Source organism: Uranotaenia lowii, chromosome 2 (assembly GCF_029784155.1).
Source record: "Uranotaenia lowii strain MFRU-FL chromosome 2, ASM2978415v1, whole genome shotgun sequence".
NCBI lineage: Eukaryota > Metazoa > Arthropoda > Insecta > Diptera > Culicidae > Uranotaenia > Uranotaenia lowii.
In genome coordinates, this window is record NC_073692.1 from 403,106,682 (window position 1) to 403,131,038 (window position 24,357).

Below are 24,357 nucleotides of genomic sequence, written 5' to 3' on the forward strand. Positions count from 1 at the left end.
GAATATTTATATTTTTTTTTTAATTGACAATAAATGTTTCGATAGCCAACATCTCAATTTTTTTTAATTTTCCTCCGAAAAAGTAGTTCGAACGAAATAAAACGCCTTCGAGTCGGCATGACAGTAAACGCCTAGATGTAGGCAGATGTTTGAGTGCAATGTAGGTTAGTAATATTTATGTGTGGGATTTTATAACCTTTATGTGACGCATATATAAGTCATAATTTTGTATTCTATATGTGGGGACACGTTATTTTCAATTGGGAGTCACATTGCAAAAATCTATAAGGCTAACACATATCCCCAATATGTGGATTTTTTGCAGTGTATGATATGTTAAATTGTACATTGAATAATATTCTATTATACTACACTAAGGTTTTTTTTTACACCATATAAAATCTGTCGCTCACATATAGGACATGGAATATTTTCACTCAAATAACGTTGTGATTTGAGAGTCATGTAGAAGAACGGTACCCATGGAAAAAAATCGTGTAAAAGAAGCCGTGATAGAGCAAAATCAAACCGCGAAAAAAACCTTGTATTTCATTATGCTTTAACCAGATATCCACATCAAAGTATTTGAAAAAATAATGGTAAACTCCAGCTCTATTAAAAAGCAACAAGTTTGAAAGTTTTTTTTTATCATTTTTCGAATTTTAATACAAATTATTCATCGTAAGGACTTCACAAATTGCAAAGCATCTGCACAAGTCCGGCAAAAAATTCGGATAGGGGTGCCAGATTCGCTGGAGTGTCGCAGGATTTGTATTCGATTAAGCTCAAAAATATTGATTATTGAATTATTCATGTGTTTTGTCGTTATTTTCGATAGTTTGAATTGTATACTAAATTACTTAACTGAATTATAATTATATACTAGAATATCTTCAACCCTTTAATGATACTTACCAAATATTTCAGAAACATCATTTTCATTTATTCAACCGCTGTCATTATTTATAATTACTTTAAAATATTTATTTAGAATATTTTTATATGCAACTGGCAACAATCAGTTTCCAAAATCCATACTGGCAAGCACCGTTTTAAATCAAATTTGACATCAAATAAATTAATCTCTCACTTTCTTTAAACATTATTCCTAAGTAATCATAATTATTTTCAGCATCGGGAAAGCAGTTTACAAATCCATACATTTTTATTTGATAAATTATACGTTCATCATTTTCAGCTGACTTGAAACCTTATTATTCTTATTTATCAATCATATCAACCAGATAGTTCGATTTCATATTTATATTCACATTCTTATTCATACTCATATATAATCACAGCACTATATAATCCATATATTTTACATGATTTCTGAATCTGATAAATATTTATGGGGTTGGTGGGATGCATCAGGGCATCAAACAAAGGGATTGAGCGCATGGGTATGGATCTGTGGCAGTCCTACTCGTATTAAGTTCTCCTGCTGTTTGACGCGCTCTTCTAAAAACAAATCTTGGGGGCGGGGACTACAGAGACTTGCATAGTGAGTTAGTTGTATATTCGGCAATAACTTCTCGAGACCAATCAATCCTAACCCTTCGGATATCGTAAGTTACTCTACTTACGAATCCATCCCTTGAACGTCTCATCCAGCAGTTATTAACTGGATATATGGTAACTTACGGTGACTTGTTGATGAAGCCTTAGCCACAACTGCGGTACAACCGTGCACCCAAGGTGGCTACCATACATACATACATACATACATAATACATTTATTTTACACTCGCTAAACAAAGCTAGAACCATCAAAATGAAATCTTGTTTGATAATTTCTATAAATATTGTTAGTTAACATTTAAGGCCCTTTTAGCCAAAGCAGATAAAATGCATAAAAGATTATTTTGAAAACTATTTTTAAATAAAATTTAAAGAGGTCTAATCAATTTCTGGATCCATGTTTTACGTGCATAGACTTTGACTATAGACTTTGACCGAGGTAGTGAATTCATTCTAGTTTCTGAGGTACAATGATCTGAAAATGATTTGCTATAATTAAAAACAAAGTTAAACAAAACAAATTTCTTAAATGACTAAAAAATTTGAAAAAAATAATATTTTAAAAAACAAAAGCTGATAGAAAAAATTGAATTGCATATTTCGATTCAGGACACCAAAATTAATCAAAATTAGCTCTAAAATTCTTTTCACAAATGTTGATTTGAATGTGAAGTTGAGCATTTCATAAAATAAGAAACACAAAATAATAAATGCAAAATAAAAATTGCAATGACAAGCGATTTTTTTTTAATCAAAGTGATTAGTAATAAAGTAACGGATATGAGGATTTTATATGGCTTCAGATAAGAATATCAATACAAAAGGTTTGCGAGATTGTTGTTCGAAATTTACTATTTAAATAAGTTTCAATTTGTAAACGTTATGTAGTGTCGCAAAATGAAATATCATAAGCTTCTGATTTACTTTTAAATACTTATTAGGATCAAGTAATTTACAGTTACCACGGTAAACTCATTTCTTGAACTTAAAATTTTCTTAGAAATACATAATCTCAAAAAAAAAACAAAAGCAATCGATTTATAAGAGAGACTCATCTCACACTGACCATCTAAAATAAACTCATTCGCATCATCTATTTTTTTTCTGAGAAATATTCATGGCAGTGAACAAGATTTTTTAAAATCCTTTCCCACTTCACTTTCAATGTTTTGATCAAACCCACGAATTTTCTGGTTCGGGGTGAATAAATCATCTGGTTGAAATCCCATAAAAATTAAAGACTCACTTAACGAAAATAAAAAATAAACAAATTTGTGTAAGCAGTTCTAGAACACTGTCGGCCGTTAAGACGTTACCTCCAACATAAGTCGATCAGTTCCAGTGGGAAAGACCACTGCTCGAAAAAATGCATAACGAGTAAAGAAAAGCGCCTTTGGGTAGGCAAGGAATTTTTTTTAAATTGAGTACAACTGCTCGAAAAAAGCTAAAAGAATTCAAACATGTTTTCTTGCAAGCTCAGTGATGTTTAAGTTGATTGAAATTTCGATAATATTGGAAAAATGCTAAGGTGATTTTTTTCTGTTTTAACTAGGCTTGCTCGGATATTAAGTGAAAATTTTAAGACAAGCACGGTCCGGCCCGGATGCCCAGTTTTTGTAGAAAACTGCCCGGGCTAAACTGCTTCATTTTTTCGAATGATACTCAAATTCAACCGGTTCTTGTCCGGAATTGCCCGGTCTGGATCCGTCCAAAAATAAGTTTGGAACGCTTATGCTAGGCTCATTGTTATATGTTGTGTTATGTTTAGTGTACGTGTATTTCTTATGCTAGGGTCAGCATTTTCCAAAAAAATGAAATGAGGTGCAATTTTTTCACGATTTTAATAACTTCAAATTATCAGCTCGGCTACTTCAATGTTTTCATCATTCAATGAAGTTCAAAATATTAGAATTAAATTATGTTGCTTAAAGATCCTAAATTAATGCCGAAGTACGACAAAAAGAAACCAAATGTGTAAGCTCGATTTTTTATTTTAACTTTACAAAAAACAAGGAAGTCATTAAACCTTTTTCCAAACTATCCTCAACCATTTACTGTGAATTTTATCATTTAAAAAAACATGGTTTTAGAAACGTGTTTCTTCATGGTGAAAACGGAAAGAAATGCAAAAATGTATCAATATTCTAGGTTTTTGGCTTATCAGCCATTTTTTCACTTTTATTTAATGCAGAACCTGAAGTTTTCACGGTTTGACTTGTAGGTGACCAAAAATAGTGTCGCGAGTTCGCTAGTACGAGCTACTAGTGTAAGTACCGCGAGAAATGTGTTTAGCTCCGATTTCAAATTGAGACCCCTCTAGTGAAAGGGTTTGACTTGTAGGTGACGAAAAATAGTGTCACGAGTCCGCTAGTACAAGCTACTAGAGTGAGTAAAGGTAGAAATTAGTTTAGCTCCGATTTCAACTTTCGACCGGTCAAGTGAAAGGGTTTGACTTGTAGGGGACGAAAAATAGTGTCACGAGTCCGCTAGTACAAGCTACTAGTGTTAGTAAAGGTAGAAATTAGTTTAGCTCCGATTTCAACTTTCGACCGGTCAAGAGAAAGGGTTTGACTTGCAGGTGACGAAAAATAGTGTCTCGAGTTCGCTAGTACAAGCTACTAGTCTTAGTTCCGCGAAAAATGTGTGTAGCTCCGATTTCAACTTTCGACCCCTCTAGTGAAAGGGTTTGACTTGTAGGTGACGAAAAATAGTGTCGCGAGATCGCTAGTACAAGCTACTAGTGTTAGTACCGGTAGAAATTAGTTTAGCTCCGATTTCAACTTTCGACCGGTCAAGTGAAAGGGTTTGACTTGCAGGTGACGAAAAATAGTGTCGCGAGTTCGCTAGTACAAAGTACTAGTCTTAGTACCGCGAGAAATGTGTTTAGCTCCGATTTCAACTTTCGACCCCTCTAGTGAAAGGGTTTGACTTGTAAGTGATGAAAACTAGTGACGCGAGTTCGCTAGTACCAACTACTAGTGTAAGTACCGCGAGAAATGTGTTTAGCTCCGATTTCAACTTGCGACCCCTCTAGTGAAAGGGTTTGACTTGCAGGTGACGAAAAATAGTGTCGCGAGTTCGCTAGTACAAGCTGCTAGAGTAAGTACCGCGAGAAATGTGTTTAGCTCCGATTTCAAATTGCGACCCCTCTAGTGAAAGGGTTTGACTTGTAGGTGACGAAAAATAGTGTCACGAGTCCGCTAGTACAAGCTACTAGTGTTAGTAAAGGTAGAAATTAGTTTAGCTCCGATTTCAACTTTCGACCGGTCAAGTGAAAGGGTTTGACTTGCAGGTGACGAAAAATAGTGTCGTGAGTTCGCTAGTACAAGCTACTAGTGTAAGTACCGGTAGAAATTAGTTTAGCTCCGATTTCAACTTTCGACCCCTCTAGTGAAAGGGTTTGACTTGTAGGTGACGAATAATAGTACGAGCTATTAATTTTCAGGTATCAGGTATCAGAATGGGGGTAGGCTTAATAGCGGCACGTTACCCAAACATACGGGAAAATTGTGCCTAGCCTTTTTTTTATCCAAGATTTCATCATTTACCTGAGAAACCTGAAAAACCTATAAAAGGAAGAAATAAATTCAATCTATTTAAGATGACATAAAGCCTATCCACTAGGGATTATAAGCATTAAAGCTCTTTTCTACATTCGCTAAGGAATGATAGCATGTCTGTTAAGTTTAATTTCTTAAACTCAGATTCGCTTATAGCGTAAGATCCCAGAGTACGAAAACGTATACTGGCAAATGACGGACAGTTACATATAAGATGGAAGGGATCTTCCACATCTGATTCACAACTACCACATACTGGAGATTTAGCACGCTGAATGTTGTGCATGTAATAGTTGAGTTTACAATGACCGGAGAATGCTTCCGACATGCGATTACCAGTTTTGATCTAGAACTGGAAGCCCTAAGTGATTTGATAGCTGTTTGGCTATCTGAACAGAAATAAATTGTTCTGAACATAATTTTCTTTTGAAGTGCAATTTGCACTCCATACATAATAGCATATAGCTCAGCCTGAAAGACTGTACAATATTTTCCTAGAGGTTGAGCATGTTCTATGTTCAACTCGTGACAGTAAATTCCTGCACCTGCACGGCCGTTTGATAATGAACCATCGAATACAATATGAGAGGACATTTGGTCCTCTACGAAACCTGATAACCATTCTTGAGGATAAGGAAATTTGACTTTAAACCTCATGTAGGGAAAACTACTCGAGAGTGTTAAATCGTTTGGTGCTAAATTAAACTCGTTTAATCTAACTAATTCTGGCCACACTTTTGTATGACTCGATGATCTTTCGATATTTCCTGACAGCCAGAGTCCAACTGCCTGTAGACGAAAAGCACATTATAAAAGGATTAGAAAATAAATGAATATTTAGGGCATAAAGCCGATCCACGTAGGGATTTTGAAGCACTGAAGCAATGCTCATAACCACATTGGGTGAAAAAATGACAGATTATTATTTTAGGTTTAATTCTTAGAATTAGATACACTTATAACAGGATAGGCGAGAGTACCTAAAAGCTTCCTAGCAAACGAAAAACAGACATATATGAGCTGAAATGAATCAAACATTATTGATTCACAACTACACAATTCAGGAGATTTGACTTTACAATGAGCAGAGAATGTTCTAACCATGATACTACAATGAGGACAAATACACGATTTTATAATGCCAAAGTTGGCATTTAGCTAATCCACATAGGGATTTTCAAGCAATAAAGCTTTTTTTTAATCATAATATTGGAAATAAGGACTTTTTTTTAAACTTACTTTGTTAAGTTCTGACATACATTGAAGAAATGTAGTCGGGCAAAAGAGGGACATGTACATACTAAGTGGAAGGTAAATATAGGTACAATAGTACCTCTGAATATATAGCTTAACCATACAGGAGATACAGAAAACAAAGTGTGGTTTTTATATATTTTTTATTTAACTGATCAGTTAAATCAGACTACAATGAGTTTCTGTGACGCCAAATTTGAAACAAGCGATATTAACACTGCACGAAGCTGTAGCAGTGGATTCCAGAACCAGGATTGACGTATGATAACGAAATATCAGAGTACGATTTTAGAGGAGCTTTGACTCTTCTTAACACTATAACCATTCTAAAGCTAAGGGAACATGTGTCAATACAAGAGAAGGGACATATATTAGGTGGAACAGATATGACTGTCGACATGCGATACAAGTTTTGATCAAAAGCTTGATTTAATAGGTAATTTTAAAGCCTTTTGGCAACCTAAAGAAAAAAAAATTTAAACATTTTTTCCATGGAAACGATTGTTGTACGGCTTGAATGATTGAATAACCATCACGTTTAAAAAAAAAAAAAGTAGCGACAAATTGGACTGTGAAAACTACCGAGCGATCACTGTCCTCAATGCCTCCTACAAAGTGTTGTCCCGAATCCTACTCCGCCGCCTTATGCCACAAGCAAACAGATTCGTGGAAAGTCATCAGGCCGGCTTCATGGAGGGACGGTCTACGACGGACCAGATATTCACATTACGGCAAATCCTCCAAAAATGCCGTGAACACCAAGTCCCTACGCACCATCTATTCATCGACTTCAAAGCCGCATACGACACGATCGACCGTAACGAGCTATGGAAAATCATGGACGAGAACGGCTTTTCCGGGAAGCTGATCAGACTGATCAAGGCGACGATGGATGGAACTCAGTGCTGTGTGCGGATTTCGGGTGAATTGTCGAGTTCATTCGAATCGCGCAGGGGGCTTCGACAAGGTGATGGTCTATGCTGCATGATGTTCAACGTGGCGCTAGAAGGTGTTATTCGACGAGCGGTGGGCGAAATGCGAAGCACGATTTTCAACAGATCCAGTCGACTTATCTGCTTTGCCGATGACATTGATATAGTCGGCCGATCATCTGCGGCGGTGGAGGAGATCTACCGCAAACTGAAACGCGAAGCAGGAAGGAATGGGTTGATGATTAATACGTCCAAGACGAAGTACATGCTGGCCTGCGGATCCGATACCGACCGAACCCACTTGTCCAGTAATAACAAGGTCACGATCGACGGCGACGAGCTGGAGATAGTCGAAGACCGCATACACCAGCTGAGAGATCCGGCTGCGAATGATCAGCGGAAGTCGTGCCTACTATGGACTTCAAAAGAAACTGTGGTCGAGAAGACTTAGCCCTCGCACGAAGTGTAACTTGTACATGACGCTCTAGACCGATTGTTCTCTACGGGTTCGAGACGTGGATATTGCTCGATGAGGACCTGTGTACATTCGCAGTATTCGAGCGACGAGTGTTCTGTTAAGAACCATCTTTGGTGGCATACAGGAAAACTGAGTGTGGAGGCTAAGGATGAACCACAAGCTCGTGCGACTCTACGGCAAACCCAGTATCCAAAAAATGGTGAAGGCTGGACGGATGCGCAGAGCAAGAAATTATGCGATAATGTCGGACGGCAGTCCTGAACGTGGGGTGCCCGAGAAATTGGAGGACGGTTGCCATGGACCGAGTGAATTTTAGGAATTATGTTCGCCAAGCTATACCGTGAGACGGAATACCATGAAAAAACAATCAAAAATATCCGGATTGTGATAAAAAAAAACGTCCTTAAGTCAACATGTTTTAAAATTGACCTTCTGTCATCTCTCTCAATTTACTATTCAAAAATATTTTCATCTCAATCGAATTTCTGTAAAAAAATTGAAGTCAAAGTCATAGTAAAGTCGAAATGAGGCAAGTCATCAATAGCAAACATAAGTCATTAAATTAAAAATTCTTCTTAGTATCAAAGTTTTAACAATTTTTTCTACAAACATAAAACATCAACTAACGACGGTACAGCATCTTCGCTACCGCCACAAACAAAATACTGACAAACAACTGCGAAAGTCTAGGAACTCCTCCACCGTGAACAAACATCGGTCGAACACCGGAAGATGATGGCACCCGACCTCCCGGACCACACTGCACATTGAAACCCTTGGCCGGACCCATACAGCCCGCATAGCTCATCACGTAGGCTATGTAGTTCTGTTCGAAGGTGCCCCGAACTAGACTGGCTCCTGGACCCGCGGCAAAAACTGCCACATCCTCCCCACCGTGGGTTTCATCTTTCAGTGGTAGGGCGGCCATGTGCTGGTAAGTGATATCCGTACGATTCATACTTGTAATCGGGATCCAGGTGCCAAAATCTTTCGAGGCTTCTTCACTACTGTTGGATTTATGTGTGAAGTATCCGGGCCCATTGGCGTAGGTGATCGTTTCATAGGGAGTTTTTCCCGGACGGTTTCCGAAACCTGGAATTGAAATAATTGTTAGTCAACTCATAAATGATTGGATGATTGATGCACTACCTAGAATATCATTTCCCCGATCCGGATACCCGTTGAAGGTCATCGCATGAGAATGATCTGCCGTCACTATGACGAGAGTATCTTCGAGATCAACCATTCCCAAGGCTTTCTCAACGGCCCGATCAAGCTCAACAACTTCCATCAAGGCTAACTTAGGGTTATTCTGGTGATGACCATGATCGATTCGACCACCTTCTACCAGTAGCACGTATCCGTTGGAATTCTTCCGTTTCAAAACCCGCAAAGCTTTTTCGGTCATCTCAGCCAACGATGGTTCACCTCCTTCCCCTTTGTCCCTCACTTTCTCGTAGGACATGTGCGTATCGGCAAACAGTCCCAGCAAATAGTCTACCTCATCGACTTCGACGTTGTTCAGCTGAGCTGTATTCCAGACATACTCCACTTTGGTTCCGTTTTTGCTGTTCAACCATTCCTTAACCATGTCCCGACCGTCCTGCCGAATACACGTCTTCTCCATGGACCCATTAAACACGATCTTGTTCTTCAACTGCTCAGGGATCCGTGCTCCAAAAGTGTCTCGACCACCCCCGAGGATCACATGTAGCTTATTACCCGGTTCATTCTCCACTAACTGGCGGGTAATATCTTTGGTATTGGTCTTCAGATGCGGCGGCACCAACGTATCGCATTCCCAATCACGGTGAAAAATGTGCGCATAAGAAGCGGCAGGAGTCGCATGCGTAACTCTAGTCGTCGTAACGATCCCAGTCCGTTTCCCGGCAGACTGAGCCCATTCCATCAAATTGGAAACACTCGCTTCCGGAGTATTGGTTTCTACCGATGAGCTATCCACCCCGATAGAACCATAATTAGTCTTCACCCCGGTAAACATGGCCGTTGCCGTCCCGGCCGAATCCGGAACCTGCCGATCGGTGTTATAAGTTTTGGAAAACCCAGTATACGGGAAGCTATCAAAAGCCAACACTTCTTCTTCGCCGGAGTTGTTGGCCAACTGGCCCTTGTAAATGCGACCGGTCGATAGCGATGCCACTCCCATGCCATCGCCCACGAAGATGATCACGTTCCGGGCTACTCCGGCCCCCGTTTTGCTGTTTTCTCCGTAGTGGAGCACCTTTTTCAGATGAGATTCGGCGTTTTTCCTCCAGAATAGGGCATCTGGAAGTTAAAAAGAGAAAACATTAAATTATATATCTGTTACATAATTTGTTGAGTTTAATTTCTTGGGTTCCAGTGCCAAAGACAAAAAAATACGGAATAGATACAATGAATACAAACTCAAATAAGAAGGCATCTTTCTTCATTGTTCATAGCCTCCTGAAAATTCTAGAGAAATCCGAAATCCGAAAGTTAAAAACCAAGGTTCTGCGACTTTCACAGTAAGGGAATGAGCGGGGCGCTCAATGAGTTTATTTACAAACATAACATTATTTGCTCAGCCTTCGTGTGGTTTGTTGATAAACAAACTCCATGAGTTCCGCAGTTGAAAAGCCAAAATGGCCAAAATATGGAGCCGGGTAGGCAGAGCAAACTCGACGACTTCACCGAAAGCTTCAAGGCTCCAGATCTCAAAATCAATGTCGTTAACATCAAGTCGATGGAAATCAACACAGAAATCCTTCCAATTCCGTGGTAGGTGGACAACAAGTTGAGAAAGTGGAGTACTTCCAGTATCTTGGTAGCCGGATAACGCCTGGATCTCAAAAGTGGAACTCACATCGCCGGTGTCATCAAAAGGTGCTGCGAAGAGATGCCCAGTAAACATGAATCGGCAGAGAGGTTACTCAAATCGACAGAGGGGTCATAACGATCTCTCTTGCGATTTTGCATCATCTAATCGGCAGAGAGGAACACACCATACGCGTGCCTTGGGTGAGTGCCACGAAATAATCTAAGACAAGCCCTTCAGAGAAACAGACGAAAACAATCCGAATCGAGTTTAAATGTTTCCCCTCGAGACGTGTGTTTGTCTGCCTGAGAAGTCGACTGCTACGATTGAAAGCACGCATATAAAATAACACGGGGATAAACTGCGAGCACACCGTGCGAGAGTACGATTCAAACTGATTTCGCATGTACGCATTCGTATTCGTTGCCTCTGGGTATCTTGGCAGGACAAACCGAATGAGAATGTTTGCGTTCTTGGATTGTCGCCGAAATTAACCGTTTTATTCTAAGTTCGGTGACTCAACTCTCAATTTTTTGCATGCTCTGTTGATTTCTGAAGGGACGCGCTTACTGGGTGGGAGCGAGATTTGCAGAGAGGCGCTCGTATGAATTTCAGAAGGACATCGAATGAGACGCAGACCCAGAAGCTCGTGACGACGAAGCCTAGCTGCTGAAATCCGAACTGTCAACGAGAATATTGACTGGGACCAAGTGAAGACGCTAGCTCCAGATCGTGTTCAGTGGAGGTCTTTTACCTCGGCCCTTTGCGCCGGAAAATCGACGCGGGATCATTATGTTAAGTAGTCTTTCTTATTAAAACTGATCAAAATTAAATTATTTCTAAAACTCTGAAACTCATGCAAGTAGAGTTTAGATTATTCAACTCAGACGGGTATAAATAGAGCAGCTTGAAGAAATTGTCGCTTGTGGGACGAACCACGCTAGGCCTACTATTGTGTGGTGGTTGCTACAATTCTATCTGTATCAACCACTGCAAGGTAGTAGGCCCGTGAGTAACAAATCGATGAAATGTGATGAAAAGTTTTCAAATTAAAATTACCCTTCCGCTCAATTTCAACATCTTTCATCTTATTTTAATCTTCTATCCGTCTATAATCTTTCAATTCTTAAATATTCTTTCTCGAAGAATATAAATTTCACCGATTTAGCAGATAAAATAATTTCACAAAATAAACGTTTTCAGCCAGTGAGTACATATATGTTCCATATTGCACCACAGACCGGGCCGAGTGTTTGTTAAGTTGCTCTATATGGACTGACCAGCTTTGGGTATCGTCCAGAAGTAATCCGAGGTTTTTGAACTTGCACCCTTGTTGAATTATCGTATTGCCTATATACGGATTAATGGCAGATGTGGTGTGGACGACATAACATTCTTCTACATAGGTGTGATTGTCGAGCGAAATTTCGTGCAATTTCCGGCAATCTACGACGTCGCCTATCTCTTTCACGCAGCCAACAATGTTTTTTACGCATGAAATGAAAGTCAAGCGACTAACCACTACAAAGATCCAAATTTCATTTGACTTTTTTTTTATCTCCGATGTAACAATTACGCTCTCCATGATTGTAAAGAACGATGTGTTGTGGATGTCTCCGAAAAAAGTTCAAACGATGGTGACCACTAAAAGGACTGCTAGCAGGTCGTTACCAATCCATTCCACTATCTGGAGAGGGTTGGAGTGACTATACGAAATAATGGTGTCATCGGAAAAGAATCGAATTTTTACATGTAGGTTGTGATAGATCCTTAATTAAAACTAGAAACATTAGCGGGCCTAGGTCACTTCCTTGTGGTATTCCCGTTGTAATGAATCTTTTGCTACTTAAACATCAACCTTTCAAAGACACGAATTATGGGGCTGGCCACGTATACCATACCATTCCAATTTTTGCAACAGCAAGGCATGGTCTATTGTCTCGAATGCTATCCTTAGGTTCAGAAACAGGGCACCAGCGTAGTTACACGATTGTCGCCATTTACGTATTCCAGGATTTCATTGGTTGCTGTTAAATTACTACATCCCTTTCGGTATCCATATTATTGTGGACTTATAAGGTCATAAAACCTCGATAAGCACTCACTTATTCTTGTGACCAGAAATTTTTACAGAATTTTGCTAAAGACTGAAAGCGATTGGACTAAGTTGTTGGACTAGTTTCAACGCGTCGAGATGAACTCCGGTCCCGACTTTTTTATTACAGATATCTGTCGGGATATTGGAGGGCGCCAAATGATGTGTTTTTAGTCTGTCCTCGGTAATATTGTCAGCACCAGGAAATTTGTTAGAATCGAGATTGCTGATTTCAAATCGTTACTCTGAGCCGTATGCCGCTCTCAGAAACAATGAAACCGATGCACAATGGGGAAAAAAGTGTACAAACCGCGAAGAAATTCAATATCTTTCGTACTACATGACCCAAATCTATGAAAATATACTTTTCTTTTGTAAAAATTTCCGGAGAATCGATTGAACATAGTTTCAAACACCGTACAAGCTTACGAACGGAGATATAGTGCCTTTTTAACCCCTTATTCCCCTATATTTTGTAAACATTCCAGAAAAACACTGATTCGAACCAGAGAATTTTGAATGAAAACAGACCTATCGTGTGTAATTTTTTTGAGGAATCGAATGAAGGCTGCTCTGGCCTCCGCACGCTTCAGAAAATGGAGTTATGGCTGTTTTTACCCTCAATTCCCCTATATTTTTCAATTATTTCAGAAAAAAGCTTATTCGAACTTGAAAATTTAGAACCAAATGGGTTGTATTTTGTGTGATTTTTTCCGAGAAATCGAATGAATGCTGTTTGAGCCCCCGCACGCTTTGGAAAATGGAGTTATGGCTGTTTTACCCTAAATTCCCCTCAATTTTTCAAATTGTTAAGAAAAAGCATGTTCGGACTTGAAAATTTTGAATCTTTTGGGACGTATCTTGTGTAATTTTTTTCGAGGAATCCAATAAAGGCTGTTTGAGCCACCGCACGCTTCGGAAAACGAAGTTATGGCTGTTTTTACCCTCAATTCCCCTACATTTTTCAATAATTTAAGAAAAAAGCATGTTCGGACTTGAAAAATTTGAAACGAATGGAATGAATCCTATGTGATTTTTTCCGAGGAATCCAACGAAGCCTATTTGAGCCACCGCACGGATTAGGAACAGGAGCTATGGCTGTTTTACCCTCAATTGCCCAACATTTTTTAAATAGCTCAGAAAAAGCATGTTGAGACCAGATAATTATGAACCAAAAGTAAAGTATTTTGTGGAGTTTTTTCCGAGGAATCGAATGAAGGCTGTTTGAGCCGCCGCACGCTTCGAAAAATGAAGTTATGGCTGTTTTACCTTCAATTCCCCTACATTTTCAAATTGTTAAGAAAACGCATGTTCGGACTTGAAAATTTTGAATCTTTTGGGACGTATCTTGTGTGATTTTTTCCGAGAAATCCAATGGAGCTTGTTTGAGCAACCGCATGCTTTGGAAAATGGAGTTTTGGCATTTTTTACCCTCAATTCTCCTACAGTTTTCAATGGTTTAAGAAAAAATCATGTTCGGACTTTAAAATTTTGCACCAAATGGGTTGTATCTTATGTAATTTTTTCCAAGGAATCCAACGAAGCCTATTTGAGCCACCGCACGGATTGGAAACAGAAGTTATGGCTGTTTTACCCTCAATTTCCCTACATTTTTCAAATTGCTCAGAAAAAGCATGTTCGGACTTGAAAATTTTGAACCAAATGGAACGTATCAGGTGTGATTTTTTTCGGGGAATGCAACGAAGCCTATTTGACACACCGCACACATCGGAAACAGGAGTTATGGTTATTTACCCTCAATTCCCTTTCATTTTTTCAAAAAGTTCAGAAAAACCATGATCGGACTTGAAAATTTTGAGCTAAACGAGACTTATCTTATGCAATTTTTTCCGAGGAATCCAATGAAGCCTGTTTGAGCCACCGCATGCTTTGAAATAGTGAGTTATGGCTGTTTTTACCCTCAATTCCCCTACATTTTTCTGAAATCATTGAAAAATGTAGGAGAATCGTACGTTTCTCGGTTAGAAATTTTCTATTGACAGTAGATCTCGTTTGCTAATCACGACACGCATCATTATTTCGGCTGTCGGCTTCGCTCTCTGCCCAAATCACCACCCACCGTACCTACTCGGAGAGCAAACAAACACGTTTTGCTGAACGCGCTGCTTGTGGTTCTAGAAATTAAAGAATGATTTTACGTTTATAATTTTCATATTTTTATGAAATCTTACAGCGTAAATTGTTGCACCTCACTAGAATGTAGATTAAATCCCCTTTTCAATGAATATAGTTTTGATTGCTTCAAACGGCGAGAAAGCACTGAAAATCCGGGTACAACCTGACGGTGGACCACAAAAACAGATGAAATTTCAATTAGTGAAAAAATCGCGCAAAGTAGTCAACTTTGAAAAATTCCAGTAAATTCAATTTTTGTTGCATCGAAAATCTAAAGACAGCAAAATGTTAGAATTTTAATAAAGTTTGTAGTCATATTTTTTCAAAAACTCTACCATCGCTCAAACGGTATTTACTAGCAATCGAATGAAAAGTAGGTTTTTCAGACCACTTTTTTGAACTTTTTGTGACCATTTCATTAAAAAAATTTTAAAAAAATATTTCTTTGTTCCATGATGTAGACATTAACTTCAGCTTTCATACGTTTAAGGCAAATATTTTTTTGGACGTGTAATATATGAACTACAGCAGTTTTCCTGGGGCATGTTTTTTTGGATTTTTTTTCTTTCATGCTGAATAACGAGAAAACTAGAAGCTTTAGCTATATATAATGTTCTAAACATATTTTACTGACATTACAAGGTTTCTAGTGATATAAGTTTCATTGTAATCGGTTAGATATAAAAAGAGTTATGACGATTTTAGCTTGGAGTGTCAAATTGACACTCCTAGGGCTGATTAGGGTAATGAAATCTAATGCGGATGAGGGTTAAAGGAAAACATTTATGCAAGGTGAATTCAATTCAATGAATATCAATGGTTTGTTGAAATTGATATCTTCATACAGTAAACAACAAGCTATCTTCAACAATTTGCATTGGCTTCCAGCAGTATATTTGTTCAAGTGGAACAATTTGTTCAAGTGCCGATCCCATTGTATTGCGATAAGTATTCCGCAGTCGATAAATTTCACAATGTATGAATGTAGGAATTACCTGAGAAGAAAGTACAGACAGCAAATTGAATCATTGGAAAACAATATGAAATTACCAGTCGGTGGTTTTGCATGTATAGACTTCCGAAAAAATGACACAAGCTTCGAAAAAATGCATATCATCAGTAATTATGGGTAGCTAAAAAATTTCATTGATTTTTCCATGGGAATCACCGCGTGAAATGGCTATTCGCTTTGAATTTGCGCCTTAAATAAACAACAAAAACTACAAATCACGTGCTGCCTGGTTGCCATTCTGTATGCATCACAAACCGTTGACGCTGCTATTGCCGTTTTGTCACTTGGTGAGCATTTTTCATTTCTGTGTTCTTTTTTTTATTATTTTTTTTCGCAATCAAGCTTATTTGAGGGATCTGCCAGAGCTTTGAAAGACAATTTGTCGCGGCACTAGAACAACGCTGTTTTCGTTATTTTGTCTTCTAGGTCAGTAGAATAAATCATCCGACAATTGCATCATTCTCACTCGAATGAACTATTAAATACTAATGATTTCCATTCTGAACCCAACTGATAAGAACTGCTTTGGGCAGAGTCGGTCTATCGTGTTCTATTCTATTCAGAACGATGATGGATTTTTATTATTTTTATAATCACCTATTTCGAGCTGTAAATAGCAACAAATAGCGAACAAAGCAGATATGAATAGGACCGACAGTAAGCAACGACACGTGCAATACAGTCGACAAACAAACATCAAAAACACAAACAAGATAATAATACCAAATAGGCTAGATTTATTTTGACAAATACTTTGATTGTAGGTGAATGTTATTTGCTGTCATAAATAAAATTTGTAGCACCAGAATTCAGAAAAAACATTTCTGTCTCCTTAAATCAGATGCATTGAGGTTTTAATAAAAAAAAAACTCTTAAAATGAACTTCAATGAACTCATAAAACACTTACTAGACCATAAACAAACAGTTCAGTTTGATGTAATTACATAAGTTTTGTTCTCTTTGATAGTTTTCAAGCTATGTTCTAAAGAACATGTTAAACTCCATTTTCCCCCCTGCATTTTAGGAATATCAATATTTTTTTATTTGGAAAATTATAATGATTCGTGTATCCATAGATCTGAAGCAATCCAGAAATAATATAAAAAAAATACACTTTGTCATGAACTTTTTTTAAAAAAGATTTTTTTTTAAAAAGATTTTTTTTAAAAAAAGATCCCTAGTAAAACAGATAAAGTCAACTAGCATTAGAAAGTTTTATTACGGTTTTATTATGGAATTTTCCATGCAGCTTGTTTTAAAACTGTTTTATTATGGTCGTGAGAAATGCTTAGTTTCTTGATTCAAACTTTTATTTTAGTTACGATCAGGACGTCAAAACAGAACACGCTAAGGCTAGATTGCAAAACTTTGAATTGGAACTCCCATTTTTACATATTTGTGATAAATTATGATATTTTTGAGTTGTTTGAAAAAATATATAAAAATCTTTGAAATACTTCGAATCTCCGAAATTGGATGGCCAAAGATGGATTCGGTTAAAATTATTTTAAAATTTTAAAATGAAATTTTTAAATTAATTTACTATCAAAATTATTGATCGTGATCTCCTGTAAATGTAGATAATTTCTTAATGAAAAAGTCAGCTTTATATTTTAAATTACAATGCTCTTTGTATTGAATATGGATCTGAGTTTCAAACAATAATTCTGTTTCTTAATTCTGATCCTGACATCCAAATTTGAATTTGGATGTCAGGATCAGATTGAGAATCTGTATCTAAATTCCTGATAAGAATATTAAATTTGGGAAAAGAAGTGAAGTTTGTTTCAGAACCCGCAATTACAAATCTGATATTCGAATTTAGAAATGATGGATATCAATCTAAATTTAAAATTGCAGTTCTGATTCAAGATTGTTATTCTCAAATAACCTTTCTAAATAATCAAAATAAGCTTTGAATTTAAATTTTTTTAGTGCAAAGCTATGGCCCTAATATGGGGGGACTACACAGCACGATTTCCTCAATGGACAGGCTAAACAGTTCACCTAAAGTTATGTTTTCATTTACTTAAAAAAAGTTATCAACATTTTGAATAAGACAGTCCTAAAAAACGAATTTTGACGATCGCCAAATAAATAAATCAAAGTGGTTCAAAACTAGTCTTATTCCAGATTACAAACAAAGGCGTTGATCTTGTTCCTTAACTTGCTAAAAACGTTCCGTGTTCAGATGATTCGGTTTATGCCAAACTGTCGTTTTCCCGGATTTTGGCAGAATTTATTGAGAAAAATATTTTAAATAAGACGGAATACTGGTAACGAGAAGATAAAAAAATCTCCATGAAAAGAAAAGTTATTCTATTTGAAATAGAAAGAAGAAAACCTGTATGCACTTCAGAGTCTAAAATTGCTTTCTGATGAAGTCGGCATTCATAGTAGCAGAAAAATTGAGGCTTTTCATTAAATCTAAAAAAAATCAAAATAAATTCACATCCTCTAGCAGCACAATCAGAGCCGGATAAAGCTATCGGGGGAGCCCGGGGCAATTTTTCTCGGGGGGCCCCTATAATTCGTTTTTTTTTTTCAAATGGTATCGCAGAGAATATAAAAACTTTTAAACGTGTAAAAGAACTGGAGATGAGTTCAGTAAACTGTCTTCAAGTAAAAAGCCATGCTGTCTGCGCAGAAGATATTTTCTGGTATCTTCAAATTAAAATTGTTTATTAATCACGTGTAAACATTGACGAAAACTTTTTCAAAAATGAAAGCTGTGATTTAAGCTGCAAAATGCAAAGTTTAATTCTCAATTTTTTTCAATACCCTTATCACCAACTAAAGTTCACCGATTTAGAAACGACCGGAAAGATATTTTAAATGATTTTTCATCCTTAATCGTCTTCATCGAGAATAATATTTACCTAATAACAATTGGGAAGTATCATAAAGATTTGAATCATAGAATACAAAATTTAAAAAAAATAAACAAAATCATAACATTCAAATTCCATAGCGTCGTGATTTTACGAATCTCAATTCAGAAATTCACTTAAACACGTCTGTCGCTCACAAGAATAGATCAATGACTGACTTTGTTTTGTTTGTTTGTCAAGTGTTGCCAAAATAGCAAACGTTGTCATAGAAATTTATTATATTTCATTTATCTTAAGTGTTGCCGAATACAACTATTTTTTTTTATTCTTAATTAACTTTGATTTATTTTCTGTATATCCTTAATCTCATCCCTACATTTCTTCTCACCTCTATTCTCAATTTAAACTTTTCACGCGTCGACTTTTGTTTTTTTTCCTTTAGAGCAAAATTTTATTTACCAAATATCCTCAATTTTTATTCCATATTCCACATCTTTATTCTCCATCCTACAAGTTTTATTTAATTTCTGCTTATCCTGCATCTCATCTCTACATTCCTTCTCAACTCTATTCTGAATAGAATCTTTAATTTACAGACTTTTGTTTTTCTAAAATACAAAATTTTATATCCCAAATATTCCTCATCTCTGTTCTACATTCCATTCTCTGCAAAAGCTTTTCAAATCTTAATTATTTTTTTTGCATATTCTTCTTTTCATCCGAAAATATTCTTCAGAAAAGCCTTCCCAATTTGTGCTTTCCCTGTCGCTCGTTTTTATTTACCAGAGCCTGAACAATCCGCAAAAAAAAACATTCTTAGCAACAGCTTTCTCAAACTGTGCTTTCCTTGACGCTCTGTCTCTGTTTACCAGAGCCGGAATAATTCGATAGAATTCTTAGAAACAGCCTACCCAACCAGAAGGCTTATTCAAAACAAACAATCAGCTGCAGTATCCTTAAAAATCAAATCAAAATAAAAAAATCAGAAGCAGCAGCCTAAAAAAAACCGGTGCTTCTCAAGCCAATTTTGTCCTTTTTCCACCAGAGAGCCAAATTAAAACAAACAATCGACAACAACAGCCTTAAAAATCTGCGCTTCCAAAGCCAATTCCATCTTTTTCCACCGAAAGACCAAATCAAAGCAAACAATGAGCAAAAGCTGCCTAAAAATCTGCGCTTAAAAATCTATTCTGTCTTGTTCCACATTGTGGCCAATCAAAACAAACAAGCAGCAGCTTTAAAAATCTGCGCTTCTAACGGCAATTCCGTCCATTGGCCAAATCATAACAAACAATTAGCCGCCATAGTCCTGAAAATCTGTGCTACCAAAGCCATTGCGTCTTTATCCACCGAAAGGCCTAATCAAAACAATCAGCAGAAGCTGCCTGAAAATCTGCGCTTCCAAACCCATTCCACCTTTTTCCACCGGAAAGCCAAATCATAACAAACATAATAGAACAATTCCGTCTTATTCCACCCTAAGGCCAAATAAAAACAATCAGCAGCAGCAGCCTTAAATATCTGCGCTTCTAACGCCAATTCCGCCTTATTCCACCGGAAGGCCAAATCAAAACAAACACCAGCAGCAGCCTTAAATATCTGCGATTCTAACGCCAATTCCGTCTTATTCCACTGGAAGGCCAAATCAAAACAATCAGCAGCAGAAGCCTTAAATATCTGCGCTTCTAACGGCAATTTCGTCTTATTCCACTGGAAGGCCAAATCAAAACAATCAGCAGCAGAAGCCTTAAATATCTGCGCTTCTAACGCCAATTCCGTCTTATTCCATCGGAAGGCCAAATCAAAACGATTAGCAGCAGAAGCCTTAAATATCTGCGCTTTCAATGCCATTTCCGTCTTATTCCACCGGAAGTCCAAATCAAAATAAAAAAAACTAGGTTATTTAAGAAATTTGTCTGTATGGTAATTCCTCATCCAAAGACCAAGTAATAAAAAAAAAAAAATAAAAATAATCAGCATTAAGCAGCAGCCTTAAATATCTGCGCTATTTGTGCTTATTCTACCAACCACGCCATTGTCGTGATTTTACGAATCTCAATTGAGAGATTCACTTGAACACGTCTGTCGCTCACAAGAATAGATCAATGACTGACTTTGTTTTGTTTGTTTGTTAAGTTTTGCCAAAATATCAAACGTTTTCATGGCAATTTATTTTATTTTATTTGTCTTCAGTGTTGCCGAATACAACTTTTATTTTATTTTATTCCTAATTAAATTTGATTTATCTTCTGTAGGTATATCCTTAATCTCATCCCTACATATAGAGATACAGATTTAAGAGTAATAGAATTCAAAACTTAAATTCAGGTTATGTTTAGAACCACAATTCAGTTTCTCAAATCTAAATCATAGTTTCAAATCAAGTTATGAGAAACAAGATATGAATCAAATTTTTAAAAAAGAGGATCAAAGTTACAATCAGAGCCATAGCAAAAATTGCACCAAATGTGAATTTCAATTTTATATCTTTGAAACACAAAAAAAACCTTTTCATGAGATATTTATGAAAATGATTCTAATCAGATAAAAAAAATTGTTATCAAATTGTTATTCCACATGTGACAAAAGTTTCATTCGATGCCCTCAAAGCCCAAGGGGTATAAGTGCAAAAATAATCGATCGAAAAAAAAATCAGAATAGAGATCCAATGATTAAAAGACAAAGTCAGTTATCATTTGCAAATGTCATATAAGGAATCCAAATGAGACTAGTACTTTTTAAAAACGATCCTTAGTTTTGAAAATTTAGAAAAACTAGGAAACTGAACTTGAGTAGCTTAAGACACAACACAAGACTTGAAAATCTCAATGAATTGAATCTGGAAATTCATAAGATTAAAAACATAGAAATATTAAAATTTGAGGTGTTTTGCCAAATTTTCTTCTTAATTTTTTTTCGAATTTGATTACATTACTAAAATATTAAAGACACATTCCACCGTGACGCGAAATCGCGTTTCAGGACTATTCAGAACTGTTATTATTCTAGAAGTCAACCAATTTACTTGAAAATGAAAAAAAAAATATAGTAGCAAACGATCGCAAATTGAATTTCATTCAAAATGAACATAATCTGGCCATTAACAAGTTTAAGTTGTTTGTGTTGTGATCGATTACTCTTGTGACGTGAATTCACGCTAGAATTGACTATTTTTCACTTCAGTACACACTACTTCGATTTTCTGTTCTCTCAGTGAAAACAGGATATTGGTGTGTTCAAACAAGTTGTAGAAAAACCAATTTTCCACAATTTGATGTTCATAGCTTCTCGATTGAACAACAACGAACAAAGTTATTCCTCTTTAAAGTTGTGACGTGAATTCTCTCAGTTAAAACAGTACAGGGTAGTGTACTGAATTCACGTCACGAAATTTCTAGTTATTCTGAAACATTCTTTAGATCCTTAAAATTTTATGTACACATTTAAAAGTGATATTTTGTTGTTCTGACTTGTAGAATCATAAATTTTCAGTATCTTTTACTAACTGACTGACACTTGAATATCAACATATTGAGGAATCATACGTTAAAATTACTGTTTCTCACAGTCTTCATTCACCAAATAATTTTTTTTTTAGAATTTTTTTTTATTTGAAAATAACGAACAAATTTAAAAATCGACTAAATTATGTTTAATTTTTAAAAATTCGACCATCTGGGGGGTCAAATCTGCTTTCAGAGCATATTTCTTTTATGAAATTTAACAAAAAATAAAATTTTGTAACGTGAATTCACTCATTCGCGCTGATGTAACTCAGCTGGATTTCAACCGATTTCTATAAAATTTAGTTTTTCAGAATCTTCTCATCATTTTCAAAGAATATCTTATTTTTTATTGTTTTACAATGTTTAAGTTTTCTCGTTAAATTAAAATGTTTCCTATTTTTGTAACGTGAATTTACTCATTTGTGACTGTTTTTGTTCACCATTGGATAAAAAAAAATCTTTTTTCTACACAATGAAGCAGTATTTGTTGGCTTCAAAACGTTTTAACAAAGAAAATCTCAAAAAAAATCAATTTATATATTTTAATTGATTATTTTGTAAAAGTTGTCAAAGTTTTCACTTTTTCCAACAAAAACATTAATATTCACAATTATATGAAACATGTAGACAATTTTTTTTTTCTCTCTTTTTTCGTTGGTTTTGTGTGATTTGAATTATGTATCAAAATTATTGACAAGTTTGAGATTTTTCGATACGCTTGCGTATAAAAATCATTTGTGAACCAGACAACCGCGTGGAATGTATCTTAAGAGTGTTTTCAATGACAAGAAAAACACAATTTTTCCGAACTCAATCTGCCACTTTGGTGTAATGAATGTTTGAAATCTAGAGACGAACCAGCCAAAGGCTGAAAGTCTCTCTAATAAAGACAAAACAAAAATGTTTGAAATGCTAGAAGAGAACCTAAAAAATTATTCTGCGTACTCTTGAGGAGAGCTCTAAAGGGAAAATTCGAAGTTCCAATTATGCTTTTGAAATTCATTGAAAAATTCTTTTTTTTTGTATACCTACATTTAATTAAATAATATGTCCAGGATTCTTCTTACAGCCCGGGTTATTGATATTTGCAAAAAAATATCGTGAACGTCACTAAAAAATTGTCATTCTTAGGGATTTTCGAACAAGTAGTTGACCTGGCAACAGCAAGTCTCAACAGCTGATCAATTGTTGAATAATTTATTAGGAGCGCAAAAGTACACCAGTTTGAATCTAGTTATCAACACACTCATATCTGGAAGATCTGGAACAAATAAACCCAAAATATCACACAACAATCAGTAAGAAACAGTATTTTCAAATTCTTTTTAAAATGAGTATCAATTATATGGGAAGGTCCAATCGATCAGCCGGATTTTGCTTGTAATCTGTTGAACCATTTATTTCACCGTTTCAAGGACAAATTTTCTAGTTTTGTAACGATCTCTCAAATAGTATCTACTGATCGGAAGTAGCTATCATGTTCTAGTTTCCTCAATGTCAGTGTGTAACAAATGCATCGCACAATCACTTACCGTCGCTATTCGGAGATTTGAATACGGCAGCATCAGCTACATTTCGTATTATTAGCACACACAAAAGCCCACTCAATGCTACTACTCGGCTTATTCTGGATACTCTTTCGGTAGACATTATGAACTAATCAATGGCACTTAAGCTGGGAAATTTTATTTTATGGTAAAAACAAACAACGGGCACTTAGACACGTGTTAGAACTATACACTTTTCGTTGAAAGATTCCGTTGAAACGGTCTTTTTGGCACTTTTTAGAGGATCATTTTGGTTGAAAGCTGAATTTTTCTATTAACTTTAAGGTCTCGATCGCACCACACCGACTAAATCGAAACTTCCCTTAGGGGATTCCGTTCGGTTTGCTCCCTTTAGGCCCTTCGGACGCTGACCGACTAACCTTCACTGGGACAAGATTTCTTAAATACTGAACAAAAGTGACGATCGGAGCTCCAGAGTCACTACGGACGGACGTTATCAACACCGACGCCGGCAGCAGGTGCTATCTCGCTCTAATTTCAGCCAGAAGTCGCAGAGACGATGACGATCAGCCAGGGGGCTCTTCCATCCAACCAACACCAGGCAGCTATCAAGCTACAAGCTGGAAGGCAAGTCAGCGCCAGACAAACAGACAGACGAACAGCCAGCCAGACAGTGCTGCCGGAATATTGAAGGGTATTATTATCAAACAAAAATTCTAGCGATGC

The 24,357-nt window shown here is 36.6% G+C and overlaps 1 protein-coding gene across 1 annotated transcript; it reads right to left on the reverse strand.

The window, feature by feature from the left end:
- Window positions 1–8,302: 8,302 nt before the first annotated feature.
- LOC129745277 (alkaline phosphatase 4-like) lies at window positions 8,303–24,269 on the reverse strand. Its single transcript, XM_055738250.1, has 3 exons — window positions 23,656–24,269; window positions 8,895–10,031; window positions 8,303–8,837 (listed from the first exon to the last, which is right to left on the reverse strand). The coding sequence occupies exons 1-3, from the start codon at window positions 23,771–23,773 to the stop codon at window positions 8,368–8,370; spliced, it is 1,725 nt and encodes a 574-aa protein (XP_055594225.1). The 5' UTR covers window positions 23,774–24,269; the 3' UTR covers window positions 8,303–8,367.
- Window positions 24,270–24,357: the final 88 nt, after the last annotated feature.

Bases quoted from the DNA above. Each gene is read 5' to 3' on its own strand.
- LOC129745277 (XM_055738250.1), bottom strand. From the start codon at position 23,773: ATGTCTACCGAAAGAGTATCCAGAATAAGCCGAGTAGTAGCATTGAGT. The intron at 10,032-23,655 runs GTAAGTGATTGT...TTTAACTTCCAG, and splicing joins CAAATCTCCGAATAGCGACG to ATGCCCTATTCTGGAGGAAA. The intron at 8,838-8,894 runs GTAGTGCATCAA...TTTCAATTCCAG, and splicing joins TCGGGGAAATGATATTCTAG to GTTTCGGAAACCGTCCGGGA.